The sequence below is a fragment of the Passer domesticus genome, chromosome 1 (genome assembly GCF_036417665.1).
Source record: "Passer domesticus isolate bPasDom1 chromosome 1, bPasDom1.hap1, whole genome shotgun sequence".
Taxonomy (NCBI): Eukaryota; Metazoa; Chordata; class Aves; order Passeriformes; family Passeridae; genus Passer; species Passer domesticus.
Window position 1 is genome coordinate 85,553,919 of NC_087474.1, and position 14,366 is coordinate 85,568,284.

General features: G+C 34.6%; 1 protein-coding gene across 12 annotated transcripts in view; it reads left to right on the plus strand.

The window, feature by feature from the left end:
• The window catches only part of CDH18 (cadherin 18), a 499,122-nt gene that overhangs the window by 459,798 nt on the left and 24,958 nt on the right, over positions 1-14,366 (plus strand). For all 12 annotated transcript variants that reach the window (XM_064427840.1, XM_064427851.1, XM_064427862.1 and 9 more), the window contains one exon: positions 3,631-3,767. In XM_064427840.1, the coding sequence (XP_064283910.1) occupies positions 3,631-3,767 (137 nt within the window). The remainder of the gene's footprint in view (positions 1-3,630; positions 3,768-14,366) is intronic.

The window sequence follows — 14,366 nt, forward strand, 5'->3', positions numbered from 1 at the left end:
AGCCGAACTAGCATTCCTAGGTTTTCTACTGTGTGGGAATATCTTCTGTAACTTGTTTTACTGACACATTCATGAAAGTTGGGAAACAGAAGCGCAAATGGCTACTTTAGATGTGATGCACAAAACAGTTTTAAGGAAATATTTGGAGTAATGGAGGAGAACTGAACATTTTAATCATGGGAAAGCCTAAGAAAGTACCACACCCTTATTAACTGATGAAGAAAAGAATTGTCAATCTGTGAATATTTCAAACTGTATGCAAAAGCTAGCACATGAAAAGGAAGTGCTACTGTGGACAAATTAGAAAAAAAAAAGTAGTTGTTCTACCATTACTGGAAGTAGAAGTGTTAGTACAATGATATACCACAGGATTATTTTTTTTTCCATTAATGACACAGAAAATACAACTGAAGTTATTAATCCAATCCTAAATTCTTTAACTGAGATTTGAGTTTCTGTGGAACACACTTAAGTAACTGATTTAGAAAAAGATGTTCATATTAAAAAAGAAAAAAGACCATCTTTTATAATATGTTTATGAAAATGAATTGTTAGATGATCACAATTCATCAGAAAATCAAACATCAGTTTTTCTACACAAGCTTTATTTTGGGACAAATATTTTCCTTTTTTTTCTGTACTTTGCTCAGAGGAAGAGGTAACATATACACACAACAGCAGCTGGGAATTCATATTCCTTTAAGTCTTTTTCTCATTGAAGCCCAATATGAAATTGTCTATTTTTAAGCTACTGCCTACAAATAATACATAGCCTTATTTTTATGGTTCTGTGGTCAGCACAATAATGACTAACAGAATAGTCACTGTGCTGATGCTGATAATAAGCAAATAGTGTCGAGAGTAATTAATGTTTGCAGGGATGAGACTATTGTATTATAAACTGATTTGTATTTGAAGTACATATTTCATAAGAACAGGTCAGGAAAGAATATTTGATTTTTTGTTTCAGCAAATAATCCTTGTTGTTATCAGGAGACTCCTAGAGTCAAGAAAAACAAAGCTATACTAGGAGAGAAATAATTAAATTTTATCATTGCATAACTGATTGTAAGCTCTACCAGCAAAAGGTCTCCAAGAAAACAGGAAGACAATTATGCTTCCCGCACTTTCTCTCTTAACCTTCTAGTTCATCATGTCAAAGTTGTATGTGTATCTGTGTATATATCTTGCCCAACACAATCAAACATTCATTATTTCTATGTTAATAGTAGTATGATCAAAACATTCCAGCTATTTTTCCTAGTTCAGTTTCAAGCATGAAGTGTAATGCAAGGGGGTTTTTCTCCACCTGAAGCATGTATCTTCTGGACAAAGCTCAGATGTCAACATGACTCTGTGGCTAACATGCTGGCTTTATGGATTTTTAGAGGTTGATACTACTGTCCAAGTTTTTATAAATAGTAAAGGTAATGCTATCTGTGGACATGGGAGATACAACTTCTCCAATGAGACTGGCACACTCTGAAAGAGGTGCTTATAGCTTGTACAAATAGGGCCACATAAAATAATGCCAAGAGGATAATTGTGTGGTCCATTTTAGTTCTTTTTGTGATGTGTCCTCAGAGGATTCCAATATTCCTCAAAGCAAAATAAATTTCTTTGAATATCTGCACCATCCAGCATTTCATGATCAGTGACTGATGAGTGTTCATCAGGAGTTTTCTTTTAATTCCTCTCCTGAGTTTACCAAGCATGAAGAGTCACACCAACTTTCAGAAATGTGTCTGCAATGACTGCTGAGTATAAATTCACTAGCTTTCTTTGTCTTTTTCTGTCAACATCGTTGTTTTGGTTTTTCTTTTTTTTTTCATTCTGTTAGCGAAATGCTAGATAATGTCCTCTGAAAAAAAAATTCCTGACTTAAATTCTGAAAAATTGTCTCATTACCTATATAATCAAGATCTTATTAGTCCACTTGTTTGAAGAAACTTGAGCTGCCATCTTGAACATCCAAAGTGTCATGATAGGGTACTTTTGGTGTATTTTGGAATGAGATATTCTCAAATGTTGGCAATAATGAACTGCGCAATAGTTTCTGACTAAGATTATGGGAAACAGCAAGGGCAATCCTTGCTCCAGAAAACATAAAATTGGTAGGAACTGAGGTCTACTGCCTCTCTAACAACTCCAACAGTCATTCAGCATGGCTTTCACTCTTCATTATATTGAAAGATGGAGAACAGGCAAAAAGAAAGATATTCTGTCCTAGGTTTGGATGCTTTGATTTCCAGTGACTGAACTACGGTTCTTTAGCTGCTGAAAATACTTGAGGCATGGTAAGAAAATCTGGAGTTTCAAGAGACAAGTTACTATACTGTAAGACAGATGTGAATACTTCTTGCAGGTGGGAGAGGTAGGTTCAGGTTCCCTCCAGTAAGGAAGATTTACCCCCAGTCACCAAATCCCATCTGGCTTTTCCAGTGAGCCTCCAATCCTTTGATCAGTTAAGGTGACTCACTCAGATTTCTGCTTTCCCTTCTAAGCATTTTCTTTGTTTTACTTTTTCACATCATCTCTGCCTTTAATATATCATTCAATTAAATATTTGTTTGTTTGCTTTCTTTTTATTTACACAACTGGTATAAATAAGTACATTGTGAGAGAAATAAGAAATTTTTTGCTGTTTTGTGCTTGGCAACTTTTATGTGTGCCACTCTTTTTATTAGCTAGGAATTACATTCTGGTGATGTAAAAATAACAGCAATTGGATGGACAAATAAATAATTTTGACCTTTATAGGCCTTACATATATTAAATATACATGGAATTTCACAGAATGAAAGCAGGGATGAAAAATTATAATGAAAAGTAGTTATGGTATATAAAATAATATTTTTCCTTTTTTTATTATTTTTTTCTGGAGTTAGTCAAGAAGGCTTGGGAGGGTTCTGTAATTGCTTCATTTGTTAAAAGCCAATGTAAATAATTCCAGCTTTGAGAAAAGTCTCGTCAATTTCTACTTTTGTGCTCTTTCCCTCTGCTTCTATTACCCACTTCAAGGCTTTTACTTTCCCTGCTAGGCAAAGTGCCCAGTAGCCAAGGGAGTAAAGCAGGGAAGTTCAGTTTTGCTTCTAGGGTAGTGTCAATGGCTGCTCTGGCAACCAAATGTTTCTGATGCTCTGAATGTGTAATGGTGATGTTCCAAAAGGCTTATGTGTCACCTTGTCATGAAGTTAATGTCAGAGAGGCATGCTTTGAAACAAGGCTGATCACACTGGTTTGCAGTGACAGGCAAATACGCTGAATAATATCTTCCTTTCTGCTTTCTTTTCTGCTTTTCCATTCTATGATTTTTTAGTCAAAATACATGCATGTCAAAATACATTTGACAAGGTTGTGTACTGCTGTGCAAAATACCACCTGTTAGCAATTTATATCTTTGTGACTCATGGTGGAAATATTGTTTTGTATCAAGAGAAATAAAATATTGTGAAAGAAATTAAATATGGTGTTCCTTTTGGTTTCTCCAAATTATAGAGTTTTTCCAGGTTGTTTTTTAAAATGTCTGTGATTTTAAAAGTTTGAAAGAAATATTCTTATATAGTTTTCTGTTACTTTGGATTTTATATACTACAACAAATATATATTTATTGTTCTATTTCTTCATAGATATTTCATTGATCATAACACAGAAGAAGACAGGTATTTCACCATTGATGCTAGTACTGGAACCATTAAGACTGCCAAGATCTTTGACAGAGAGGAGACACCTTGGTACAACATCACAGTGGCTGCTTCTGAGATAGGTAAATAATTTATTTGGCATATATTATGAAAAAATAAAAATTAGAAAGGAAAGAAATCACTCTCAGATTTTGAGAAATCCTATCTTAATATGTTATGTTCTTTTAAACACCAGTGGGTTTTTAGTTAGTCCAGCTAAAGGAGAATTTTCTGTGTGTTTGTGAATACTCTAACGCCAGAGAACAATTAAACAAAATCACGTGCCTATGTGAGTCCACCTGTGTAAATTTGCCAGATTTCTCTGCATGGGACAGAAGGCTGCCAACTTACCCAGCAACATTTCTAAGCATTCAATCTCCTAAAATCAACAGCTTGTACCATTTGTGTTTCACAATTCATATGTTTTAGATGTTAGCACAATTTAGTATGTCTGAGAAATTAATATTTCCTTCTTGTATCTACTATCAACTATTTTAGCAAATTGCATGCTAATTGTATGCCCATATTAATTTATATTTCACATATGCCTAGTAGTTTCTGGTGATGTTTCTGGCCTTTTAATAGGCAAATTGCCAAGATATAGTAAATACTTACCTGTGCATTTGGAAGTCCTCTAACTTTGATGAATCTCCATTGCCTCAGACAAGCCCTGCAGTGATCAAATGCCATCTGACTGAGGAGTCTAAGACAAATATTTCTACTTGGAGCAAGGACAGTTTAAAGAACATTTCAGTTAAGCTTTCTTATTGCAGGGTCTTTATTTTTCCACAGTTAAAGTTTTAAATTTAAAAAAAAAAATCAATAAGGCAAGGCAAATGAAGAAAGAAGAAGTCCCATTCTGGATTGATAGATTCAATCCTCCCAAGCACTGTTCATGATACCATCTTTCAGTGGCAGTGATTTTGATCAAAATTGTGAAATGCTTTTGTGTATTAATTTTCTTTCTTTTTTTTATGATAAAATGCAGGTTTTACCTCTAACAGGTTCCACTGACATTATTGAGCCTGGTCTGCTTTCATCTGTTTCATCTCTTAGTTAAAATTTAGTACACTAGTACATGTTACAAAATAAACAGCATGAATGTGTTTCATAAAGACAAAAAATTGTTTCCTATTATTGTACCTACATTCACAACTAAATTGACATTTTGAGCTAAGTACTTTCCTATAGTAAATAATAGGATAAAGAATTTTATTATTAGCTCCTTGAAAAAGTAAACACTAACACGCCTGTGTGCTTGACAGTGTTGATATATATAGAATGTCGTTTCAGTTCAGCATAAAACTGAATTCAGCATAAATAAAATATAATTAAATAAAATATAATTAAATCCTAATCATGAGCAGGTGCATACTGTTAATTAAAAAAAAAAAAAGCTAAAAAGCTACACTGGGACACTGAAAAAAAACAGTATTCATAAATCCTTTTTTGGAAACCATTGAAATGTAATTATTTTCCAGAAAGAAATCTCAATAGCATAAAAATTAAACATAGCTTTCTCCACATTGTTTGTTTCACATAATCAAAAGAGTGCTGGTACATATATCATGCTGAGAATAGTATGAAGAAGGAGGATTATGTTCATAACTAAAACAGAATAGAATAAATTGTAAGAATTATACTATTTTTTCTTCTTTTTTTTTTTTCTAATTTTTAGATGCTGTGCTTAGAAATCTCTATTTCAGGTGCAATTTGTTACAGGAAAACATGAATCTGATTTTTTTATCCCTTGCAATGCCTTTGTTGCTGTTAAAGCTGGGGTTGTAAAAATAAGTAAATCTATAGGGTGAGTTGGAAAGACAATTATCATTTATGAAAAAAGGAAGAGATAGTAGTGAGGAAGAGATGCATGGCAGACAGACTGAAGGGCAGCCTAAATGACAGAGAGCCTTTCCTTATGTCTACTTCCTCAACCATTTTGTTATTTGCAGTAATTTGAAAATTAAAACTGTTCTCTTCCAAATCTATTGTGAGCTTAATAACTGAATTTGTGGTGGAACAAGGAGCATATGTTGTGTATGGCCAAAGCTCTTCCTTTAAGTGCTGTCGATCCCATATCTAGTCTTACGGCTTTTGCTTTCAAGTTCAAGCACAAGGTATTGCAGAACTAAGAGTAAAGCAGAACTACCAGTCAAAGGCTATGACAAAAGTGTTATTTAGCTGTGGGGGTGGTATTCCTCAAATTTATCTGACATAGTAGAAGGCATTTGCAGTTTCTGACACCATTTGCTTGGCCAAGAATGCAGCAGAACCTGCAAGGCCCGTAAAGATTGTGTTCCTTCAACAACAAGACGTGCTCTGTGGGTATAAAGTGTTGATCGTAGTTAGTTTCTTGGAGTGTTTTCCTCTCTTTCTGCTATATTTCACTGATAGAATTCAGTTTCTACCTATCATCCTTTTGGCCGCTATTTGTAACCAGGCTTATTTTACATACATGACATTTATAATCGACATTATATTTCTACCCCCAATTGTGTGATATCTTCATGCTTCAACCTTATTCTTTCTCAGTCTTTCATAAGATATTTACTTTCACTTTTCATCTCTGTATGTGATATATACTGTCAGCATTGGTCAAATATCATCTCTGAAATCTGAAGAAGTCCTACCCCTTTGCTCTGTGGAAATAATGCTGATGTAATAACCCACAGTTTTTTTCTGCTTGTGCTCTTACTTCTTAAAGCACACCATTTCTATAAAAATTAATGGGCAATCCTTTTCTTTCTTTAACATGCATTGTTCTTAAACATCAGCACTTTCGTGTCCAGAAGCATTTACTTTGTTTCAGTGCAGGTGCTTCCTGAAATCTCTTTGTAGTATTAGGAAATGAGATGATCAAGTCATACTATAGTTTATGTTGAAGGATCTAGAGACTAAATCTGGGGCAGGGGGAAGGAGCAGTCATACTAACAGTAGTACTAATACTTTAAAACATAGATTCACATAGAATTATTACCATTTAATTGACTTTGTAGAATTCTTTGAAAAAAAATTTAAAAAGTCTATTTGAAAGAGGAAGAAGATATAATTTGCTTGATTCTAGTAAAGGATTTAAAGAAGCCTTTGACAAGAGTAATGAGAATAGAAAAGCACAGAACAAATGTACAATGTTTTATAACACATGATTTAGAGGAAAGAAATATAGTCATAGCATAGTAAAACTAAGAATACAGTCAGTCCCTGTGGAAGTGGAAAAACTTAAGGCAGAGCTATTTTAAGGACTAGTATAGAATCTGTCAATTAGAATTCATTATAATGATAGCACTCAATGATAAGAAGTGATTCAAATTCCAAAATTACCTCCCTAGCTAGTAAGAATTAAGGATGATTGAGAGAGATTCATGTAAGAACAAGACACACAGAAGAATGGGCTAGATAACTGAAGGGTGAAGTGGATGGAAAACTGTCTGGAATGGCAGGTTCAAAGGGCTGTAACCAGCAGTCCAGATAGCAGCTGGAGTCAAATCACTAGGAAGTACTCCCAGTGGCTTATGCAGGACACAATACTCTCTTCATTAATGATTTGGTATGTGGAACAGAGTACTTTCTCAACCACTCTCACTCTCTTTGCAAATGACACAAAACTAGAATAATGGCTGATACATCAGACTGTCATGTTGACAACCAGAAAGATCTCAGTAGGCTAGAGAAATGGGTGAACAAGAAATGAAGAGAGATTTAATAACAGGAAATGCAAAGTTGAGCACTTGGAGAGGAATAATCCTATGCACCAGTTCACATGCAGGGCCACTAGCAGTTGGGCAGCTTTTGAAAGAAGGATATGGTGGAGATCCTGGTGGATGAAAGCTGAGCGTGAGCCAGTGATGCGCTCTTGTGCCAAAGGAGGCCAATGCCATTCTGCACATAGTGAGGAAAACTGAAATCAGCAGGCTGAGAGAGGTGATCCTTCCCCTCTCTACAGCCCTGGTGAGGCCACATGAGGAATGCTCTTGCATCTGGGCTCCTCAGTACAGAAGAGATGGGGACATACTGGACATAGTCCAGTGCAGGGGCATGAAAGCATGAAGACCTGAGTATCTCTCATATAAGGAGAGGCTGAAAAAGCTCAGATTGTTCAGCCTGGAGATGTGAAGGCTCAGAAAGAGCTTATGAGTCTGTTTAAATAACTGTTAGGGGAAGTCTAGGAGGTGTCTGAAGATGATCAACATCAGGAAAGACTCATCTGAGTAGCACCTGGTAAAATGACAGGAGGCAACATGCGCAAATTGAAGCACAGAAAATTCCATTTAAACCAAATAAGAAAAATGGTTTTACTGTGAGATTGATCAAAAATTGGAACAGGTCACATTGAGACGTTGTGGATTCTCTGTCTTGGAGACATTCAGAACCCAACTGGACATGGCCCAGAGCAATGTACACTCTAGCTCCAGCTCTGAGCAAAGGAGTTGGACTGGCAAATCTATGGAGGCACCTTCAAAATCAATGATTTGTGATTTTTTTGATACTGCGAACTGTGCTTTTAACATGGAGAAGAAAAGAAAAGAAGAAAACGGAGCAAACCAGCTTCTTGATATGTTTTTCAGGTGATGTTAACATCAAAAGTTTATTTGAGTTAATAAAATACTGACATTTTGATGGATAATAACTGTGCATCTAATTTGGAATGTGATGTTTTAAATTCAGGATAAGTGTTTATATTTTAAAGATTTTAAAAGTACCTTTTAACTGGGAAGTTGTCACTTATTTCTCCTATGCAGCTGGTTATCATATAAGTGTGTAGAATGGATTTCTGGGTTTATTAGATCATTAAGAGTTTTGGGACCAAGTTGTGGTGCTCCTGATTGCCTCCAAAATGCTCTGCAGTGGCTGAAAATGGAAAATCAGACAATTTTCCACTATTTGCTTAAAGGACCAACTTGAATGCAATGGGTGAAAAAACTTGTGATTGAAGGGACAATAAAGAATTCCTAATTTGTAAAGCTGTGGAGTGGCTGCATGGAATAGGAGAACTGAAATAATGGTGTTTCATGCTAGGTTCTGTCAGATCCCCCAGACTTAATGAAATCCTATCAAGTGACTGCAAAAAATGACCACGATAAAGGAACCTGAATATAGAGCTTTGACACCGTAATCAATCAGAAATAAAAATAATGAAGAGACATCACTGTGTGGCTGATTTTACAGAAAAAAAACCCAAAAAATCTCCAAGGTGTTAAAAAAATCAGATATTGGGGAAAAAACCCCAACCAAACAAATATATTTGTCTTTGTTTATACATCTTCTGTATTTACTTTGCCATGCATATTTCTTATGAACTTCAGAGGAAAAAATGCCAAGGTCTTGAGTTAGGGCAGTACTTCACTGACAAACTATGCAATACTCTATGTTGTATGGGAAGGATACCAGGAAATAGTTATTGCAAAAAACTACTAAAAGAAATAACTTTTAGACACATTTAAATAGAGTGCCAACAAACCCTGATCAGAATTTAAATATGTGAAAATTTGGGGTAATTCACCAGAATAAAAGCTTGGAAAAATCATTTTATAAGACTCAGAGTAAAAAACATTAAAGTGTCTTTCCTAATTATAAGTAGTTTTTAATAAGTCTTGGTAAAAACAATAACAGAAACATGCAGTTAAATTCAGAGAAAAACAGGATTCACAGAGACAACTAATAATATGCAGCAGTGAAGTATAAACACCCTTGAGTTGCTGAATAATGCAAGTCCTATAATTACAACAAATAAACAGATAAAGTGTATTGTTACAGTGAGGTGTGGTTATATCTGTTCTTTAGAATCACAGGGATATTGCTACCCATATTACCATCATTAAACAGCAAGGTTATGAGAAGAATTTGACAGTTCTTTTTCATATTTTATATTTGCAGAAAAGAAACTAATAAGATTTGGGTAGGGTTTTAAAATATATTACTCCTGAGAGCAGTACATGAGGTTGTCATATGGAGAACGATAACTGAAGCTAGAGGGGAAATATAAAGTATAAATAGCATTTCTGTTAATGCTATTAAGAGGCAAGCTGATTTATTTTACAAAAAGTGAATTCAAAAGACAAAATGCACAATTATTTTTTGTTTATTTTGAAACACATGAAAGAAACATATGCAATGCCTGAGGAAATAAGTCTTTGGGGGAATACCTTCCTGGCATGCAACACTAAAAAAGAATTTGTGTCAATATATTTTCTCATTTTAAATTTTTCCACATAACCAAGAATTACTCTAATAGCTTGTGTCAAATAATCAGTTTTTAGAAAATGTTTCCTTTACAATATCTTTAAGAAAATAGTCGAAATCAGAACAAAATGCTGTTGCAGTTTTATAAACTCCTAACCATTTGTATCTGGTGGACAGCAGCATGATTGTTTAATACCAGTGAATTTGTTGCTAGATTCCTGCCTCAGTTTTTCTTTGAAATGAATTTTTTCTTACAATAAATATAAACTGTCCTCATAGTGATTTTTGGTCTCAGGTTTATTTTTTTTTTCAAAACTAGTAATTTTTTGTAGCAATAGAGAATGGACTTCAAGAATGAAATTCACTACTTTTTTAAAGTACAATTAGAGGGAAATGCCATGTTTTGTATTGTTTTATATATATATGATTATCTCTATAGGTATGTTACAAAAACATAAATAAAATTTTTACCATAAACCCTGACTTCAGCAAGGAAGAAAAAAATCACATTCATTCTTTATCTTTGACCTCACTTGCATTCTGCATTCTAGTTTAGTTTCAGAAAGATTTTTGGTATTGGTAGCATCTATTTTTTCTTTCCAGAAAATAGAATCTGCCACGAAAGCATTTCCCTAAATTTGAAAGAGATTAAAGTAGATTTTAAAAACAAAACTACAGGGTTTTGAGACTGGATTGGTCATGGTATAGTGACAATGACCTGGATATCTGCTATTTTTTTACAGGTGAGAGCTGGACACAGTACTGGTACCCAGTCCAAACTTACCAGTGATGGTACCAAACTCACCATTTCTCTAGCCTGTTGAGATCTTGAATAAACTTACCAGTTTACTTTCAGGCTTGGCAAGCTGCCTGCTAATGCATCACAGCAATATGAACTTATAGCATCATAAAGTCATTAAGGGTGGAAAATACTTCCAGGATCATTGAGTCCAACCATTTAGCCAGGAGAAAAGGAGAATTAGAGAAAATGCTATTGCTCTCTACCACTGCCTGAGAGGAAGTTCCAGCAAGGTGGGGGTTGGCCTCTTCTACCATGTAACAAGTGAGAGGACAAGAGGAAATGGTTTAAAGTTGTACCAGGGAAGATTCCATCTTGATATTAGGAGAAATTTCTTCATTGGCCAGGCACTGGAACAAGCTGCCCAGAGAAGAGGTGGAATAACAATTTCTGGAAGTTTTCAAAAATCATGTGAATGTAGCTGCATCTGCTGTGTTTTGTTTTTTTTGTTTTTTTGTTTTCTAAATGTGCTTACCAATGCAATACAGAAAGCCTACAAAAAAAGCTGCTTTAAAAAATCTAACAGTTGTTAGATTTTTTTAAACTAACAGGCAGTTAGTTCTCTAGCCTGCTCCAGAAATTATGCTTCTAATTCCAATTTCAATGGTTATTCCCTGTTTATATTGGCTTAGTCACTGGCTTCTAGGCATGCTGGATTTTCTTCTCCTGTTTCTTTGGGAAAAGCAATGATGAAGATATTCCTACGTTATCATCTAGAGTAGGGTATGGCTCTTCTTACCTACCAAGATGCGGCCCTAGAGAAGGGATAGAATTTTGAATCATATGGCATTTACTTCCCCTTTGAAGCTTTATGACAGAAATCTCAAAAAGGAAATTTCTAGCCACAGAACCAGTATGTTTTGTGGTGTCCTGTTCTAATCAGGCAGCACCAACATCGTCTGTGAGAATTTTGCTTGCATTAAGGCAAGAGAGAGTTTCCAACTTGAAAACTCTAAATGTTTTTGGTCTATTGCAGTGCTATGATTATTACTATTACTTCTGCAACTGCTGCTGCTATAACTACTACTGTGATACAAGAGAAGTCATCAATGCCTTCAGCTTTATATTTATCAGTAAAATTTTGCTACAAGAAAAAACAGAAACATTTGCTATCCATTTTCAGGTAACATTATTTAGAAGTACCCACTTCCTTAAAATGAAGACTGGAACATTAAACTTATTCTTAGATTCTGCATAATTTTATCCTTGACAGAAAATTCAGTTTATCACATATACATCATCCTGAATTAAACCCAGTATTTTATTAATATTGCCACTCTCACTTGCATGTTGGACATTACTTAGGCTTTTTTTGTTTGGTAGTATATTTTATCCATCCTATATCTGTGTTTATTCTTCTAATGTGTTAAAACTAATCATTATTAGAGAAATGTGACGAGTCCTTTGTACTTCTCTTTAAAAACAAACGGTATAGAAAGCTGGTTTAATATCCTAAGTGTTGGTTTACATTGTAAAGTCTTGAAAAGGTGTCAAATGGAAATACATTTGTAAACAGTTATAAACCAGTCTACGGTTAGCTAACTTACTAAAACAAATTTAAAAACCAAGAAAACAAAACAAGCAAAAAGTAAATAAACAAACCCACAAAAGATTGTTGATGTGAGGACTTCTATTCTGAAATTCATTCAGATAGAATATATTTTATTAAGTCTATGGGAATTTTCTTAGTGTGAAAATAAACTCTCAGACATCAGTAACTATATTAAAAATCTTTCTTCCTAAATAGGGGTTTTAAAGTTTGCCCACTGAAACTAATAGAAGAGAAGATTCAAGGCTTCACATTGGCTGTTAATTGGGTCTTCTGTATATTTAGAGTGGACTTGCCAATGGAGGATGTGAATATGAGGATCTGGATAATAAAACTGATATACTTTACAGATATTTAATATTCTGGAAGAAGTATTTATTCTGGAAAAAGTCTCAAGCATAAGAAAGCAAGTCCCTAGTATAGGTGAATAAGAGCAGTGTTTCTGCTTCAGGTGCCCCTGAAAACAGACAGCATTCATTTCAAAAAATATACTTTTGAGGCATAATGCTAATAGGACACAGAATATTTTGTGATGTGCAGGCCTGAAATGTATGTCAGCACTGATTATCTTAAAACTGGAAATCTGCCATGCTGCTGCAAGAAATTTGTGTTATTAAGAGAAATGTATTATTAAAAGTGCCAGTTATTAAAGTGGTTTGGAGATTGCAGGTGAATGGTATTCTTGAAAAAGACTGGAGTATATGTTGATTCTCAAAATCAAATCTTAAAAAAAGGAAAAGAAAAAAAAAACATATTCCCATAAATTCCTTTTCATTTTATTCCCCCATTATAAACTGCTCTGTTGTCTTGCATGCAAATTTAGGTTGTATGCACACTGTTCAAGACTGTTTTGGTAAGTGGTGTTCATACTGTACCATTAGCATTTTGTACCGAGTAGCCTGTCTGAGTGGAAATTTGCCTGCAAATGTCAGTGATTCCATGAGGTACCAGCTTCCAGAGAGTTACTAATATTACCTTGGGCATAAAGAGCTCTTTTGAACTGAAGAGGTATTTATAACTTCTTCATACTGTAAAAGAGCTGCAAAAGAAATAAAGGCAAACTTTCTGAATCTCCATAAAATATGAACTGAAGAGGTATTTATAACTTCTTCATACTGTAAAAGAGCTGCAAAAGAAATAAAGGCAAACTTTCTGAATCTCCATAAAATATCTCTGTAAAGCTACTGCAGATCTGACTAAGATTGCTCTGGGTAGTAGTGACAGGCATACAAGAGGACACATTCAAGGTGGGGCAAAGAGGTCTGCAGCACTGTACTGAAACAAAAGTATTTAGCTCTTTTTGTCATGCACTGGACTAAAAAGTTTGATTTTTTCTTCCCCAGTAACTATAGTCCAGGCCTACAGAGAAATCATTTATCTGTGGTACCCACTACTCTGTGCTCTCTCTGCTTTTTTCTGCATCTTCTTGGATGTTTTCTGCCCCTTCATACCTTTGAAGATGGCCCTGCTTTGAGCTGGAACCTGGATCAGTGACCTCCAGAAGTTCCTTTCAACTAAGATTTTTCACTGATCCTAATATTATCTGATAATCACAAATTCTGTTGCCTTCTTGCTAAAACTCTTCCAGGTTTTCTGTAGTATTAAAATGTTCAAATTCTTCATTATAGTTTATGAATCTTGTCAAAAATTAATTTACTAATCTTTAACCATTTACAGTTTTCTAGCTCCTTATTAAGCTTTATGTATTCTCTCTTTGTAGGCATTGTGTCCAACCTTTCATGTATACCACTTTCTAGTTCACATACTTCACAAATTATATCAAGAACCTCCCCAACAAAGCCTCAAAACCAAAGTTTCTTTGAGCCATAGATATCTTATTCCGTAGTTGTAATTATAGGGTTTTTTAATTTCATTGTCTGATTACATTAACAGAGGACATTACCTAAATGATTTGCAAGCTAAATTTAAGTGAGCAGTCAGTAATGTTAAATCTATACTGCCTGTGTTGTTCTGCACAGTCTTTTGACCTACCTGCAGGAAATGAACAAACATCTTTTTGTAATAACACTCATACTGTAAATGTTCTCCTGGAGAGAAGATTGCTTCCTTCAGAAAAAAAATCAGCAAAGATAGATAAATGGCTCCCTTCTCCCAAATACTTAGTGGGCAGCAAAGTGCAATTCTTCTGTCACT